At 36.9% G+C, this 17,528-nt stretch overlaps 7 protein-coding genes across 7 annotated transcripts; 4 read left to right on the top strand and 3 right to left on the bottom strand.

Annotated features, from left to right (window-relative positions):
- Nucleotides 1-58: 58 nt before the first annotated feature.
- On the bottom strand, nucleotides 59-4,730 carry C5L36_0C05790 (uncharacterized protein; the record flags this gene model as incomplete). Its single annotated transcript, XM_029466270.1, has 2 exons — nucleotides 59-4,311; nucleotides 4,424-4,730. The coding sequence occupies 2 exons, from the start codon at nucleotides 4,728-4,730 to the stop codon at nucleotides 59-61; spliced, it is 4,560 nt and encodes a 1,519-aa protein (XP_029322130.1).
- Nucleotides 4,731-5,515: 785 nt separating this feature from the next.
- Nucleotides 5,516-5,890, top strand: C5L36_0C05800 (uncharacterized protein; the record flags this gene model as incomplete). Its single annotated transcript, XM_029466271.1, has 1 exon — nucleotides 5,516-5,890. One exon carries the CDS (start codon nucleotides 5,516-5,518, stop codon nucleotides 5,888-5,890), a length of 375 nt encoding a protein of 124 aa, XP_029322131.1.
- Nucleotides 5,891-6,480: 590 nt separating this feature from the next.
- C5L36_0C05810 (uncharacterized protein) lies at nucleotides 6,481-8,430 on the bottom strand (the record flags this gene model as incomplete). The annotated part of the gene is made up of 1 exon (XM_029466272.1): nucleotides 6,481-8,430. The coding sequence occupies one exon, from the start codon at nucleotides 8,428-8,430 to the stop codon at nucleotides 6,481-6,483; it is 1,950 nt and encodes a 649-aa protein (XP_029322132.1).
- Nucleotides 8,431-10,198: 1,768 nt separating this feature from the next.
- On the top strand, nucleotides 10,199-12,487 carry C5L36_0C05820 (uncharacterized protein; the record flags this gene model as incomplete). The annotated part of the gene is made up of 1 exon (XM_029466273.1): nucleotides 10,199-12,487. The coding sequence occupies one exon, from the start codon at nucleotides 10,199-10,201 to the stop codon at nucleotides 12,485-12,487; it is 2,289 nt and encodes a 762-aa protein (XP_029322133.1).
- A 509-nt stretch (nucleotides 12,488-12,996) lies between these two features.
- Nucleotides 12,997-13,950, top strand: C5L36_0C05830 (uncharacterized protein; the record flags this gene model as incomplete). Its single annotated transcript, XM_029466274.1, has 1 exon — nucleotides 12,997-13,950. The coding sequence occupies one exon, from the start codon at nucleotides 12,997-12,999 to the stop codon at nucleotides 13,948-13,950; it is 954 nt and encodes a 317-aa protein (XP_029322134.1).
- Nucleotides 13,951-14,418: 468 nt separating this feature from the next.
- On the bottom strand, nucleotides 14,419-14,922 carry C5L36_0C05840 (uncharacterized protein; the record flags this gene model as incomplete). The annotated part of the gene is made up of 1 exon (XM_029466275.1): nucleotides 14,419-14,922. One exon carries the CDS (start codon nucleotides 14,920-14,922, stop codon nucleotides 14,419-14,421), a length of 504 nt encoding a protein of 167 aa, XP_029322135.1.
- Nucleotides 14,923-15,745: 823 nt separating this feature from the next.
- On the top strand, nucleotides 15,746-17,272 carry C5L36_0C05850 (uncharacterized protein; the record flags this gene model as incomplete). Its single annotated transcript, XM_029466276.1, has 1 exon — nucleotides 15,746-17,272. One exon carries the CDS (start codon nucleotides 15,746-15,748, stop codon nucleotides 17,270-17,272), a length of 1,527 nt encoding a protein of 508 aa, XP_029322136.1.
- Nucleotides 17,273-17,528: the final 256 nt, after the last annotated feature.

Genomic DNA, 17,528 nt, shown 5'->3' on the forward strand with positions numbered 1-17,528 from the left:
CACTTTCTTTTTTCTTATAAACTACATTAATAATAAAACAATATACAACTTGAATTAACTAGATGTCGACTCTTTCCATAGTTTCATCTTGCTGGATCGTGGAGTCGCCTTCAAAAACAGTAGTTTCTTCTGCAGCATCCTTTCTTTCCTCAGAAGCTTCAGTAACCATACTATTTGCAATCACGCTTTTCTCCTCCTGATTCACTTTAACATTTGCTGCTTCTTCGTTTTTAGAAACCTGATCAATTTCCATTTTGTCGTCAGTTTGTGTATCTCCTACACTGTTGACTTCTTGCTTGAGTTCCGAGACCATTTCTGATGTATCTCCACGTACCTCCTCATTTTGCATTGCAGCTCTATGTTCATCTTTCGCTTCTATCTGTTTTTGCTTTTGTTTGTGCTCAAACTTGAGATATTCTTCAGGGCCTTGGTGGACCAATACCTGTAGCCTCTCGTTCGCCAACTTCAATCCATCTTCTTTGAGCTCACCAGCGATCCCATAATCACCATCAACAATACTTGCGAGCTTCAAAAGTCTTAATTTTTTCGTTCTCGTATTTGATGGCTGGGTCTTGTAGAGTGAATTCCTTATGAATAAATCATAAGATTCGGGCTCAAATCTCATTCTATATGTATCTTTATCAATCTTAACAGCAAGTTTAGAATCAACAACACCTTCAATTTCATCCTCGTTTTCTTGTTCCATATTCAACTGACTTCTCAAAAATGGAACATTGATCTTAGAAGGATCTAGACCTTCAGTAGGGTGTGACATGGAATAACTTGTCAAATAATATTTCCATTTGCTATCCTTAGTGTCACTACTATCTTTGATAGTTAAATCATCTAAAGCTAGAAATGTGATTGTAGTTGTGAAAGTGGCCATATTATACAAAATTTTGAACATGTTTTCATCAGGATTCATAAAACTTCTAACTTGAACTCTGTAGAGAATTTGATCTTTTATTGAAGTAGTTAAATGGTTACGGTCTTTTTCCATTAGCATTAGTATTTCACTACACTTTGAATCAGAAACAATGGTGTGGCAGTGTTTCATCAAGTTTTGAATCACTCTATCAATTGTGAATAGTTTGAACGCTTTGTTTCTAAATCCATTACGTAAAGACTCTTCGAAGGTACTCTGTTCAATCTTACTATCAATTAGTTTCACACACAATTCAAGTGCCTCACCATATGAATCATCACCCTTGATAGCCACGCCCATGTCTTCCAAATGATGGTCGAGCAAACCCAGGTCAACAGCAAATTTTGTGTCAACTCTAGATTTGATTTCTTTATTAACTTCAGGTGACATCTTCTTTATTTCCAATAGTCTCTTATAGAGAGTGTCAAGATGTCTATAGAAAACATAGATTTGAGTATTCACGAAAAAGTTAAATTCATCTCTTTTTTCACTTTGATTGTCTTCTACTACCTCATCAGAAATCCAGTTAGATTGCGCCTTTTGTGCTTCTTCAGAGGTTGGTTCTTCTTCAAGAACTGTTTCTTCAACTGGTTGAGCTTGCTGATCGATTTTCTTTCTTTTATTTTTACGTAAGACATTTTTCAACAAATCATATTCTCTAGGCCTCTTTTTAGTTTGCGAAAGAGTCGGAAGAGTCATGTTTGACCCAACATGCTCGCCAACATGTCCTTCTATTTGTTCTGCTTCATGATCGTTGACAATTCCCCTATTTTTTAGCTCTTCATCAATATAGTTAGAGTCCAAAAAGAAGAATTTAATCAAGAAAGACTTCATAAATGTCTCCATTCTATCCTTGTCATTTTGCGAGTATAGTTGATTACGTTTGATATTTGTGTGTACAAGCTTCAAGATATCCATAAAAATACTGAAATCATCATATTTGGTGATTATTTCACGCTTTTGCCTAGTCATCAGTGGATGTACTAGCTTGTTATTCTGTTCTTGTTTAATAGTGGAAAGTTCGCTGACAAGCTGTTTGTTTGTCAATAACTTTTTGTCAATGTTTTTGAATGATAAACCCAAATGGTCTAGTGACTTTATTAGTAACTTTTGCTCAGCTTCTCTCCAAACCTTATTCCATTCTCTATGAACTCTTCTCCATTCTTCATCTTTTTGTTTCAACCTTTTTAAGACGATAGGAACAGCAACCGCAGGATTTTCATGGAGCGCGTCGATAACTTCCCACCCTCTATCCTTGTCATATATTTTTCTGATAACTTTCATGTAAATGGTACTTGATGTATGTCCTAATCCGACTGGCAACTTAAATTTCGCCTTTTCCTCAGGGGTCATACTCGCCATTCTATTGGCGATAGTCTCCAAGGTTTGGATCGTCCTCAAGTTAGCTTCCATATAGTAATCATATTCATGCCTTTCATCTTCAATTCTGAACAGCATTTCTTCATACTGATTTTTCCGATGTGCAATGAAGCCTGATTCTTCGGAAGCCCATACAGGATGCCCAACCCATTCATCATTAAAAACAGATTTACATAAATCATCTCTACCAGAGCAAGGCATTTTGGTTTGCGATTTGGGTAACAATCTGTAGGAAGGACCTTCTGCTTTACACATTAATAAGTCAATCTGCTGCTTTTTGATTGCAATATCCTCGATTCTCAAAGGTTTTTCTTCGTATCCAATGAACTTTTTGAACCATTCAAATAATTCAGGAGACCCACCAATTATTGCACGGGACTTATTATGTAAAGTATTTTTATCAATGACATCACTAGAGTATAATTTAAGCAACTTCAAGAATTCGTTATATGTTTGCTTGTTACCAACAGCTTTCTTTACTTTATCAAAAAATGCAATTTCATTGGTGAGATCAGTATCTAGCATCTTAGGATAGACTGGCTCCAAAACGCCTGAAATTAATGCAGGCTTTGGTGTTTGCTGCTCATAAAGCGAGCCTCTTAAATTAGAAACAGGGAATTCATCATATGGTTGTAAGTGTCCTTGATTTTGAACAGTTTGCATTTGACTTATACTAGGCACTGATCCTTTTTTACCCTTTGTTTTCACTTGAGCTTCCTCGGCATATATTTGTGGCTTCGGATAGTTTTGGTAATCTGTTTGCTGATCTACTCCAAATTGGGGTGCTACCATGATTGCCTGATCACCCGGGTAAGGACCTGATTGGAAGTTACCTACAGGTGGAAGTTGCACATTTTGACCATAGTAGTTTGAGTATGCTGCATATTCTTGTGGAGGTTCCCTTATAACGGTATTATCAGGCATAAATAGTTTGAAATCTTCCAGTAAATCTGGAGCGTCTCTAAATAGAACCGAAATTTCTCTATAGACTTCATTGATCGGTTTTATTCCCTTCTGATACATCTGTAAGTTTTCTAAAAATAATTTGTAAATGTCAGGTTGTGAAGCGTACCTTTGTTTGATCTTATTAACATAATTAATTGCTTGATCGAATTCAGCTGGTGTACTTTGTTTAGCCTCCACTTTCTGTTCTTCATTTGCATTAGATGGAACATGTTGGATATTGCCTGTTTCTACCACAGAAGTAGGCCCATTAAGTTGTCTATCTTGTTCAATATGTGCTTCAACAGTATTGGTTATTCTATCCTCAGGTTTATGCTGTGGGTGTAAATCATTTAGCTCAGCCGAATCTCTTCTGATTGAGGTACCCATTGGAGTGGTGACAACAATGGTATTTGTATCAGTAGGAGAACACTCAATCGAAAACCCTTGAGGCAAAAAGGTGTTGAAACCACTAATTAGTTCTGGGTGACCTTTGAATAAGGAAGATACCCTTTCAATCACACCTGGAGTGTCAATATTATGACTTTTGAAGTCTTTCATAATATCCAAGAAATTATTATAAACGTCAGTCTTGTTCTTGAATTTTAATTTCACTTGATCAAGATAATACAATGCATCTTTAACGTTAAGTGGCTTATAATTTGCACCATTTTCAGACATTTCTGGAGCTTGCACTTGCGCTTGTGTTGCAGTCACTTCGTGCTCCGAGTTAGTATGTGGAACAATTTGTTCTGGTACAGAGGGGGAAGCAGCAGATTTATCAACCACATCACCTCCTGGTTGCAAAATCTCTTGGGGCCCTGCAAATTTAGCCAAAGGAGGTACCTTTTCCCCATGCTTTTTTTGAGGAGACTTTAGTAGAGAATCTGCAGAGGGAAGTTTGATGTTATCTTTAGATGCTGGACTAGGATTTGGGACTCCTTCGTCGACACCTTGTGTGATGCTGTTAAAAGGCGGTAAGCTAGTAGTTTGACCTTGGGAAGGAGCTGTGAAACTATACCTTGGTAAGTTGTTGAGATTAGTTAGAGGAGGAAATTGATAGTCTGTGAGGAAATAACGAGACAAAGTGTTAGTAACTGGCTGGTATTGAGGGGGAGGGGAGCAAAGGAATAAAGAGACGTCAAAAAAACCAAAAAAACAAGACTCAATACATACTATTTCCAATGGAAGGAGGAGGTGGTGGTAAAACTGGATGTTGCTGTTGATTCTGGAATGCTTGCAGTCCGGATGAAGAAGAATTGCCTATTTCTGTTGTGGATAACTTAGGAGCGGGATTTCCATCTAAGTTTTGTGCTGCAACAACTTGGGGATCAGATTGGGCAATAGCTGAGGCAGATGCAGCAGTAGAGGTGTTTGATGGTTCTCCAGAGTTAGGAAGAGGAAGGGATCTAGAAGGATCGGCTTCAGTTCCAGTAGCAGATACCTGATCAGGATGATTTTTAGTGTTCCAAATTGCCGACATTTCAAAAAAAAATTAACAGCACAATTCAAGTGACTAGATTGGGAGAAGAATATGTGTAGTTTCAGTCGCCAACAACAAGTGCTACTTGAATAGAGAGAGAAAGAGAGAGAGTCTGCAATATAGGTAGTTCGGGGGATGTATCTTAGACAGTGTCTTTTGGGAGGGTCTCTCAAGTGAAGTTCTCAGAAGCACAGATTCTAGTAAACAAAGAAGCAAGGCAGCACAACAAGTATCCGTATACACAACTAGAGCTAGATTAAGGGCTCCACTTGTATTATTAATGGCAGACAGTGTGAGATCTGTTGTAGGTTACAGAATCCGTAAGGAAAACACCTTTATTTTTGTTGGCAAACTTCGTGCTTGCTTTGTCTGTCTCGTCTCGTTTCTTCATCTCTTTTACTTTCCTCCCTTGTCCTACTTTTTACCCGGTAACGCTGTGCCGCCTTCTCGTTTCTCTTTCGAGTCGGTTGAACGCAGTGAGTGGGGAGGAATTTTTCATTTCTTAGCTTTTCTCACTTTTTTTTTTTTTTTTGCATTTTCTCGTGTTTTTTTTCTCTTCTTTAATACTGGCTAAATAATTGATTACATAGTTAGAAGAAAAAAATAAGCTATTGGCACGCATTTTAAAAATGGCAGAGACCGACGCGACGGTGTGCGGAAGGAAGTTCAAGTATTTATCTTTTAATGCATGATTTTGTCCATCCACTTAGTTTGCACCTTCAATATCGTTGGAGATCCTATACTCTAACCCATTTCTCCAAGGATAGACCACAAGAAGCTTTGGAATGAATGCACCAGACCGTTTTGAACTTTTTATTTTACCCGATGGTGTCCCAAAACTTCAAATAACACCAGATTCTCGTGTTCCTAATTGTTTACTCATCAAATTCGAAAGAGAAGATCATACTCTAGGTAACTTATTGAGAGAAGAACTAATTAACGACCCAAAGGTTTTGTTTGCTGCTTACAAAATAGAGCACCCGCTCTTTGCAAACTTTATGATGAGACTCCAAACTGAAGAAGGCTATAATCCTAGAATAGCGTTAAAAGCTGCCTGTAATAGATTAATCCAAAAAATTAGTGTATTAAATGAAAAATTCAAAAGAGAATGGGATCTGAAAGCTTTGTTATCTGCTACTGAAACTGAGGATGAGATTTGAGGTAGTAGATGGTGATTTTCGGAAACATTGACTATTTTTCTGGATCTTTATATTAGCGGAAGTACGACTGTTTAGTTAACTTGTATATTAGTGAATGACGAAAATAAGCATCTTTACCAGGATATTCTGGTGTCACTCGACAGTTAAATTTACCCTAAAAATTGGTTACTACTCACTCTGAAATGCTATATTAGAACGTAAGAGGTTATTAAAAAATTATTACAAAAAGTATCATAGTTGATACGTAGTATGACTTTTGAAGTACAAGTAAAAGCTAAAACTTCATTTTTCTATATTCTGGTGCATCATTCAACCAGATAGTTTAAGCTGTGTATGTGTCTATTATTCTAGTATGGTATTTTGAAGAATGTGATCCCTAGATTCATTGGTGAGACAAAAAAACGGCCATCATATAATCCTGAAAACAGAACGGTAATAAAAGCGTAATGAGCGGAGAAAAAAGAAAAACAAGGAAACTGAAATGAGACAGACCAAAAAATTGGTTTAAGGTGGAACCATTGAGAATTTGGTAGAGAAAATAAAGAGCAGGTATCAATTCATCTTTGGGTTGGATGAGGAAGTATCTTATTCTAGATTGAGAGCTTTTCTCTCAAGGCATGTTTCATGAAATTGAATTTGACTGTGAAGTAATCATCTGGCGTTTCATAAAAATTTTGGTTTTTCAGAACATACTCTAATGGCAATGTTTCTATTTCTTTGTTTGGCGTAATGTGGGTGATATTATACCCATAATCAGAAATAACTATTTTATGATGGTCTTTGAAATTGAATTGATAGCTACCATTACTCAATTCAAACATTATACCGTTGTCATCACGAGTATACCTTCTTAGAAATATCCCTCCACTCTGATTGTTTGATGTTCCATTTGAGACATCGGATAAATGAGCTGTCATATATTTATCAAAAAAATCAATCACTTGCATCTCGTTGGCTAAGCTGTTCGGAATCTGTTCTCTTTCAAATTGATCGACTTTCCATCCACTCGTTTCATCTGGTTGAATTAAGTATATGTCATTTCCTTCATGGAACTTCAAAACTGTGTGACCTTCAGTGAACAAAACTCCAATAGACCCGGTGGATAATTGATATGCAAACCCATGTTTGTTAGAGTAATCAACCCACTTACTAACCAGGCATGGTCGTTGCATAAATTCTGATTGCGGATGCAATTGTCCTAACTCGATTTTCTTGATATTATCAAGCGTGACAGATAACGAGTCATTTAACATTGCGACCATCTTATTATCATATTTTGCTCTTGATAATTGATTAGAAACTTTAGACTTGTATGGTTTTACACTGACTGGGGAAACTTCTTTATATTTGTTCTTAGTATTATCTGGTGATAATGAGTGTGGTAATAAGGCTCTTGGACGCTCACTTTCTAGATCAGTCTTCAAGATTTCCACTGGATGTTTTGGAACGTCATTGATACCAACCATTTGTTTGCAGTTGGCAAAATTAATCATGGACTCTTCTTTAGTAATAAATGCAAGATGTTTTGGTTTTTGTGTTAAACTTTCTGTGGTGATATGAGATGGAAATGATCCACATTTAAACCAATCGTATTCTAAAACTTGATCCAGGGTAGGCCTCTGATAAGGATCAGTAGCAAGCATATCAGTGATTAATTTTCTGGCCTCCAGAGAGACGAGAGATTCGGGTGGAAATTTGAAGTCATTGGTTTTAATTCTTTCATAGATAACGTTAACATCCTTAGCTTGGAAAGGTGGTTTTCCAAAAAGCATAGCATATAGCATGATACCAATTGCCCAAATATCGACTTCAAATCCATGTCCGACTTCCTTACCCCCCAAAACCTCAGGTGCAATGTAGTTAGGGGTTCCACAGATTGTGTATCTTCTTGGATGGGAGGAATTGATGATAGTTGCAAGACCAAAGTCTCCTATTTTCAAGTTCATCTGAGGATCAAAGAAAATATTACCCAACTTCAGATCTCTGTGCACAACTTTTCTTCTGTGCAAATATTTAACGGCACCGATGGTCTGAACCATGAAAAATCTTGCTTCAGATTCAGTTATAACTTTTCTAGTCTTCAACAAATCCATCAGTGATTGATGGGGACAAATTTCTAGCAAGATATAAACGTTAACGTCATCTTCAAAGCAATCGATAAATTCCACAATATTCGGATGTGACATTGACTTATGAATCTTAATTTCACTTAATAATTTTGTTTTAGTTTTTTCATTCTTGATTGAAGCCTTAGCAACAGTTTTTGCCGCAAATACTCGGCCCGTATCGTCTTTCATTTGGAAACAACGAGCAAATCCTCCTTCTCCTAAAAAGTGGCCTCTTCTATAACCTCTTCCATGTCTGTTTTTAACAACACTGGGTGGTGTTTTACAAAGGGAGCTCAATTTCTCTCTCTTTTTCTTTTTGTTGGCATCAGGTTTAGTGATAGATCCCTTAATCGGGGTTTTGTTCAAGGGTGGAATGTTGGTTCTATTCAACTGAGCATTATTTAAGGGCTGCAGATGTCTATTTGTACTCATGATAAACTAATTATAGTTAAATGCAAATCCTAGATTGGTAATATGATAGCTCACAAGAAAATTAGCAGAACAAAACTTAAAACAAAATAAGAGTGAAGAAACCGGTAGAATAATGACCTAAGTAAGATCTAATTGAATATTTGAGGAACTTGAGTTTGAAGTATGCTGTTATTAGCTTGAAAGTGGCTTATATAAAGAGTAAACTGAGTGTTTCGAATTTATCTCTTAAGATATAAACGTTATATTCCAGTTTTATTTTTATTTTTCAAACTGCAAGTTTTTATGTTTCAAACCAAACTATCAAGACTTTTTTATTTTAAAAGCTGTAGTTAATTTTAACTAAGAGGAAAAGATGCTAAATGCAGGAGTAAGAATGTTCTTTTTTGAAAAAGAAGGAAGCAGACTGTATAATATGGTAAAGGTTCCTAATTATCTGTAGAGATGGCAGCCAAACCACAGATCAAAAATGGTGTTTTCCTTTTTCCACATTGGAACTTCAAATTTCCACAATGGGGAATGTTTACAGTTGGCGCCCAATTGGGCAAGTTTTCGCTCTGTTTACGCTTTTCCGAATGCGGGAATTTTCCCTTTTTAATTGTTTTCCTTCTCTAGAGAAGGTGAAACTCTACTGTTTTAATGTTATATCACTCGTGAAAAGTGTAAGTGTGGGATCGCCGTGCTATGTATCTCATTTTTTTTTAGATTGTTATTTTGGAATATACTAAACTGGTAGTTTCACATCACCGTACCGTGTATATTCGTTCAAGCCTTGCTCATCTAACTCAAGCTAGACACGGCTTTTCTCAATTCAACAAGAATAGTAGCTCTTCCTACTTCTATTCTTCTTGTTCAATTCGAGATGTAACTGTGTTAAGACATACATTTGTGGTGCATTCGCCAAGAAAATTAAATTGTGATTGTTATTGTCATTGCTATTAAAATTCAAATTGAAACTCTAAATATGCAATATTTGTAATTGTTGCCAGTAAGTTGATGTATTCTCTTAAAAAAAAATTTATGAGCCATGTGTCTAACTGGCTGTTTATAAGCAGCAGTTTAAAAACTACGTGGTGGTTTACTCGGTCGTTAAGCAACGACTGAAAAGAACAACGTATGGTTAAATATAGTTGGGGCAATGTGAATCTTGGGCTCTTTCCCTACATTCCAAAGTTGACTTTATACCTTTATTTCTTTTCCGTAAAGCATCTTCGTGGAGTGATCTTTCTGATGTTAGTTTTGCGGAATCTTCAGTACCGGAAGGATCTACTAAGTGCACAAGTATTTGAGTTTTCATTGTTTGAGCGAATATGCATTAGGAAAAAAGTTTTCTTGACTTTCATCTAAACTAAATTAATTCCGACATATCCACAGTTGTCAAAGTAAACAATATTTTTTTATCCTCTGCGTCTTCTACATCCTAGTAGTGAAATTGCAAGAAAAGAAACCGTCTCTTTTACGAATTCAGATCAAACCGAAAACCAGGGTTTCCTTGTATTTATGTTGTGCTTTTCAGAGGGTGCACCTACGAAGTCCAGCTCCCCAACCTCATTTATACCTGAACTTCGAAACCAACTAACATGTCCTGCCATGACTAAATGTTTCCTTTTCAGACGCACCTTCTACTTTTAACTACAGTTATGCTTTGATTATGGATTGCCAAAGTTATTTTATGTACCTCTATATTTTTCCCTGGTGAGAGTATTTATGCGAGGTGCAGGGATTTTTTCTTTTTTTTTTTTTGGGACTTACCCAAGAATATTAGCATGTGATGAGGAAAAAAAATGTTTTGGCATGGATTTGTATTCAACATGTTTTGAAGTTTCTGTTTTATTTTTCTGGGGCCGTGACATTGTGGGTATTTCAGCAGGCCATGACTGAAGCTGAAATAAAAAAGGAAGATTACAAACCTACAAAAAGGAAACAATCAGAGAAAAGTAATGGGACAACCAAAAGAGTGAAGAAAGAAAAATCAACGAAGGCTTCAAGTAAAAGAGCCAAAGAAGTAAAGACTGAAGTCAAGCAGGAAGGTGCACATGAGGAGAAAACTCTTGGCGTGAAAAAGGAGGAGGACGGAGAGGAGGACCAGAATGGGTTTGATGATGATCAGTCTTTTAAGTGGTGGGAAAATCCTGATGATTTGGATGGTGAAGTCAAATGGGAAACTTTGGAGCACAATGGTGTCATATTCCCACCGGAGTATGAACCGTTGCCGAAAAACGTCAAATTGTATTACGATGGTAGACCTGTTACTCTACCACTAGAAGCAGAAGAAGTTGCAGGATTTTTTGGGGCTTTGTTAGAATCCGACCATGCAAAAAATCCGACATTCCAAGCCAACTTCTTTAGAGATTTCAAGAAGGTATTGGAAGAAAGCGGTGGATGCGCAGAAGCTGATATTGAAAACTTTGAAAAATGTGACTTCTCCAAAATATTTGAATACTACAATGCAAAGAGAGAAGAAAGGAGAGCTTTACCCCCTAAGGAAAAGAAAAGATTAAAGGAGGAGAAAGAGAAGGCTGAAGAAAAGTACAAGTATTGTCTATTGAATGGCAGGAAAGAACAAGTTGGAAATTTTCGTATTGAGCCTCCGGGATTATTTCGTGGTCGTGGTGCACATCCTAAAACCGGTGCATTGAAGAGACGTGTCAGACCTGAAGATATTACACTGAATCTGGGTAAAGATGCACCAATTCCAGCACCCCCAGAAGGTACGCAATGGGGCGAGATCAAACACGATAATACTGTTACTTGGTTAGCAATGTGGAAGGAAAATATCATGGGTAATGTCAAATATGTTAGATTTTCTCAAAATTCATCTTTCAAAGGCATGTCAGACTTCAAAAAGTTTGAAAAAGCGAGGGAGCTGAAAAAGCATATAGATAAAATAAGGGATGATTATAGAAGTAAGTTGAAGAGCAACATGATGATTGATAGGCAAATTGCAACTGCTACATATTTGATTGATATTTTCGCATTAAGAGCAGGTGGAGAAAAACGTGATGATGAGGCCGATACTGTTGGTTGTTGTTCATTAAGGTTTGAGCATATTTTCCTTAAACCTCCAAACACTGTTATTTTTGATTTCTTAGGTAAAGATTCCATCAGATTTTACCAGGAAGTTCAAGTTGACCAACAAGTGTTTAAGAACTTGAAAATTTTCAAAAAAGACCCAAAGAAACCTGGTGATGACTTATTTGACAGGCTCAATCCAGGTATACTGAACACTTATTTCCAGGATTTTATGCCTGGCTTGACAGCCAAAGTGTTTAGAACATATAATGCTTCTAAAACTATGCAAGATCAAATTGATAATATACCTAACGAAGGAACTGTCAACGAAAAAGTGGTTGCTTTTAACGCTGCTAATAGAGAGGTTGCTATTTTGTGTAATCATCAGCGTACAATTCCTAAAGCTCACCAAGCAGGTGTCCAAAAGATCAATGAGAGAATTGAGGAAATGATGTGGCAGAAGATCAAACTAAAGCGTCTAATGTTACAACTGGATAAGACGTTGAAAAAAAAGGAAATGAGCTATTTTGCCGAAGTTGCAGATTTAACAAAAGAAAAGGAGCAGGAGATTGTTACGCGTTGGTCGGAGAGGGAGCTTGACAAAGTCCAAAAGAAATTTGAGAAAGACAAGGAGAGGCTCGGCTACGAGAGGAAAGAAATGCCTGCTGAGGACTACAAGGTGAAGATGGCAGAGATCAAGGAGGACCACAAGAAGCGTTTGGAGAAAACCAAGGAGATAGTCAAGCAGTATAAGGCTGAGGCAAAGAAACAGAAATACGAGGAGAAGAGTTCGTATACTATGGAGAAACTGAAGACTCAAGTAGACAAGCTTGAGGAGAGGATCAAGAACACAAGTTTACAATTAAAGGACAAGGAGGAAAACTCCACTGTTTCATTAGGTACGTCCAAGATGAACTATATTGATCCTCGTCTCACTGTTATGTTTGCCAAAAAGTTCAATGTCCCAATTGAAAAATTATTCACCAAGACTCTACGAGACAAGTTTGCATGGGCAATCGAGTCAGCAGATGAGAATTGGAGATTCTGATTGACTTACCTTACTACTATTCCCTGACCTGTTTTGTGTAGTGAAGATGCCGTATATGGTATTATTAACGTTTATTTTTCACCGTATTTTTTGTTTTTTTCTTTGAACGCGTGGCAGAAATCAAAATAGACGCGCTCTTTCAGCCGCTAGAAACGCGTTTCGCGTTCCAGATTTACCCGATTAGGGAACTAGCTGCACATTTATTTACCTGTCATTATTTCAGGGACCGTGTTGTGTTTTATTCTATAAAGGGGGTTACTATATTTAACGCTTCTTGCAGAACTTACTGGAAGAAGCAACCTTTTCTCCAATCTGGAGTGGAGGAAGTTTTCCTCTTTCTTTTTCCTTGTACAACACCAGTCCTCTTTTTATATTCCAGCTTACGTTCAGAAAAACCAGCCTTTCGTTAATAGTGAGACCTAACCTGTTAGTTATCCAGCCAACAAATTCATCAATTAATCACGTATTAAGGTACAGATTACTATTCATTCGTTTCAGAAAGTATAAAGATGAAATCAAGCCTCACCACATCAAGTAAAACCACGGCTAGTACAATCACGTCTAGTACCTCCTATGCTTTCAAGGCCTCTATTCCTACTTCATATGATCCATACATAGTACATTCGGATGATAAGGATGGCACAGTCTTCATTGCTGTTGGCACAATTCTAATTGCTCTTTTTGTCTTTTTCATTATTGCGAAATTCTGGTTCTTCCTAAAGAATCGGAAAGCCGCTGAACTGGCGACAAAATATGATGATATATATGCTGGTAACTATTATGATAGCAGTAGTAGTGTTCTTCACTATGATTCTGCGTTCTTCGATGAAAAGAAATCAAGTTATGGTACCGATTCTCCAAGTTCAGGCACTAGATCTACTTACTCGCATTCCACGAATCCTTCCACATCATCCAGAGGTTCTGAGACTCGAGAAGACGTCAATAACTATACATCACAACCAGGTCGCAACTTAAGAAATGCATACAGATATCAAAATTACAATCCAAAGAGAAGAGAATCATTTATTTCACCGATCAATGAACTTATAAATGACTCTTCGGAGAAAAATGAAGATCCACAGCTTGCTACGAAAAGAATGTCCTATATCGACCTATTGGACTCAACAGTGAACCAGACACCTGATTCCAATAATAATTCTACAACCCATGTTGCTCCACCTTCAAGACGTAAAACCCAATCGATAAGTATGTTGTTTAATTCACCAATTGACAATGATCATACCGGCAAATTTCCACATGCTAAAAGTCCATCTGTTGATTTTGGGCAGGTCCACAAGCTGGTGAACCAGAGTTTAGTAAGCGTTAACCAAAGTCCGTCTACACCTTCCACAGCATCAGAAGGTAGTTCAGCTGTTACACGTAAAGAAAAACCAGGCAAAAAAAATAGACCTCCTTCTATGGTCTTGGATATGTTAGTTCAAAACGGTATGAATACTGACTGAATTGATCTTCAGATTGGTATATGAGAAAGTTATAATTCAATTCTACCATACACCCGATTTTACATTGCTTTTTTTCTTCTCTTCTGAATACATAGAGCTCTTTTAATAATTGCATTACATACCACTCTTTATAAAATTGTGAAAAAAAAATCATTTCCCGCATACAGATATGAAGAAGTACCATTTCTTTGGGATGACGCTTGTGAATAAATTTGTTGATTAACTTTATACAAGAAACAGGAAATTCTCCTCATTATATAAAATATGCATTACACATACTTTTTTTCTCTATTCAACTAAAAAAAAAAATAAAAAAAAGATTAAAGTAACTAGTAGCAGATGGAATCAAGTATATGTGTATTCTATTAAGTAGCAGTGTATACAATCTGTGCACAATTATGGATGAAACAAAATAAAAAAAATATCAAATTTTATTTTCTTGTTTTTCAGTCTTCATGTTTTCCAAAATTAGTATTGTTGTGCAGCTTGTTGACAAGCCTTTAATTGTTGTAGATAAAAGTCACAAGCTTGATAGTTACCATTGGATTCTTCAATACATCTAGTGAAGTTTCTTGCATCTGCATCACAAGCTGGAGTGGCTTGTTGTTGAGTGACTTGGGATTGAGCTGCTGGTACAGCCTGTTGTTGTTGTTGTGCTGCTTCGTTTGAACCAGAACCAGAGAACATAGAAGTCAGACCTGCTCCTAAGGTGTGACCAACGGCAGAACCAACTGCAACACCTGCAGCCGTGGTTGCCATCTGTGCAAACATACCTGGTTGTTGTGGAGCCGCTTGTGCCGGAGCAGACACTGGAGCCGCTGCTGGAGCCGCTGCTTGTGCTGGAGATCTGTAAGCTGGTGCTGCAGCTGCAGGTGCTGACATGGTGGAAGCTGGTCTGGCTTGGGTTTTACCACCAAAAATAGAACGGGAGTTGGATGCTGGTGCTGGTCTTCTGGATGATGATCTAGCCATTGTAAATATGTATAATAAATGTGTTATTTACGTGCAAACACTGGTTTGGTTTGTGTATAATATGCGGAATTATCAAAGGCCAACTGCAGCGTGGCAAATTCCAATTTGGTGGAATCCATCTTCGTTTTATACTCGCACTCCTTTTCCTTCTCCGAGCTCGCCTTTATTTTTTTTTCTCCTTGTTCTTCTATTTTACATGGTCTTATATCTATGTAGTTAAGGAATGACTACCATCTTCGGATTTCCTCTACTCTTAACTCCATAACAAAAGTCACTTAGAAACAGGTTAAATTTACCAACTGTACTATATAAAGATGGTTTAGTGACAGAGAAGCCTCGTGTAACTTCTCCCAGCGTAGAATATGGCAAAAAATACTATACCAATCTTTCCGCCCTTGATGAACCGTGTAAATCTGCCAATCCCCACACGTGCCACTAACCGTTCCAAATTTATATTTCGAGGCAAAAAGCCATAAATCGACGCGTCGTCTAAGGTTTTAATTTTTATATTGACTCTAGAATATTTTTTTTTCCTCGACTGCTAGTGGATGGAAACCTCGACATGAACTTGGAGCATGCTTGTTGGGGGGATACACATTCTTCAAAGGCTACAGTAGTACACTTCCAAAAGGATAGAGACCTCCTGAGCTTTTCGTCCAGTTTCTTACACTTCTCTTCAGGCTTTTCATTAACTGTTCTGTTTTTCAATCCAACTGTGGCCTTAATTACAGATTACCCTGAGTGTCTAACGAAATATCAATCAAGGTCAATATATATTCATTTTAGAAAGTAGAAAAAGTCAGGCAAGTACAACAAAACAAACATGCTTTCATCAAGTCTAAGATCCAGTTTAAGAAATATTTCTAGAGTCAACAACGTTTCTAGATTGGCTCAATTCCATCAAAGAAACTTATCCACCTCCAATGTCTTGAATCAAATGCCAAAGCTTCATAAAATTGAGCAAGAAGCTAATGATAATGATTTTTATATGATTAAGAAAAGAGGTGACAAAGGTGACGAATCAATCAGTGAACCTGGTGAAGACGATGGCTTTAAATCCACAATCAATATGGAAATTAACTCTGCTTTAGGTAATTATTCAGAATTTATCAATGATGCAAAAGACTTGGAAACATGGACCTTATCAAATGAAGATTCTCCAGATCATAAAGTTAAGAAATCGAAAATTAGACATTTCACATTGAATTTTGGTCCTCAACATCCAGCTGCTCATGGTGTTTTAAGATTGATTTTGGAATTGCACGGTGAAGAAATTATTAGATCTGATCCCCATGTTGGTCTTTTGCATAGAGGTACTGAAAAGTTGATTGAGTCTAAAACCTATATGCAAGCTCTACCATACTTTGATAGATTAGATTATGTCTCTATGATGACTAATGAACAAGTTTTCGCATTGGCTGTTGAAAAACTATTGAATGTTGAAGTCCCAATCAGAGCCAAGTATATCAGAACCCTATTTGGTGAGATAACAAGAATCTTAAACCACTTAATGTCTGTCTTATCTCATGCCATGGATGTTGGTGCTTTAACTCCTTTCTTATGGGGTTTCGAAGAAAGAGAAAAATTGATGGAATTCTATGAAAGAGTCTCAGGTGCTAGATTACATAGTGCCTACTTCAGACCAGGTGGTGTTTCTCAAGATATTCCTTTTGGTTTACTGGATGACATTTACATGTGGGCGACTCAATTCGGTGATAGAATTGATGAAGTTGAAGAATTACTAACTGATAACAGAATTTGGAAACAAAGAACTATCGACGTGGGTATAGTTACTGCTGAAGATGCTTTAGCTTATGGTTTATCCGGTGTCATGCTAAGAGGCTCCGGTGTCCCTTATGATATCAGAAAAGCTCAACCTTATGACGCGTATGATAGGGTTGATTTTGATATTCCAGTTGGTACCAACGGCGATTGTTATGACAGATACTTGATTAGAATGGCTGAATTCAGACAATCTCTTAGAATTATTGAACAATGTATCAATGATATGCCAGCAGGTCCTGTTAAGGTTGAAGACTTCAAAATCTCTCCACCATCAAAGGAAGCAATGAAAAATGATATGGAAACTTTGATCCATCATTTCTTGCTTTTCACTAAGGGTTACCAAGTGCCACAAGGTGAAACTTATACTGTCATTGAAGCTCCAAAGGGTGAAATGGGTGTTTACGTCATTTCGGACGGCACTGAAAGGCCTTATAAGTGTAAGATTAGAACCCCTGGTTTCTCACATTTAGGTGCATTTGATCATATTGCAAGAGGTCATTTATTACCTGATGCGGTTGCTATTATTGGTACTATGGATTTGGTCTTCGGTGAAGTTGATAGATAAGTTAGTCGATTACCCAAAAGTTATTATTTTTTTTTCTTGAAAGTGAAATAGAAAAAAAAAAATAAGAACAACATTTAAATCTAAAACTGAAATCAGTCTATTGAATATTGCATATTCACTATTTTCTCCAATTATTCATATTCCCATATTTTTTCTCTCTTATTCATTCTGTCCCTTATTTTTATATATTGCTTGACTTGAATATATAAATTAATATTTATTTATGTCTTCTTTTGTGTTAGTCTCCCTTCTATCA

This window comes from Pichia kudriavzevii, chromosome 3 (genome assembly GCF_003054445.1).
Source record: "Pichia kudriavzevii chromosome 3, complete sequence".
NCBI lineage: Eukaryota > Fungi > Ascomycota > Pichiomycetes > Pichiales > Pichiaceae > Pichia > Pichia kudriavzevii.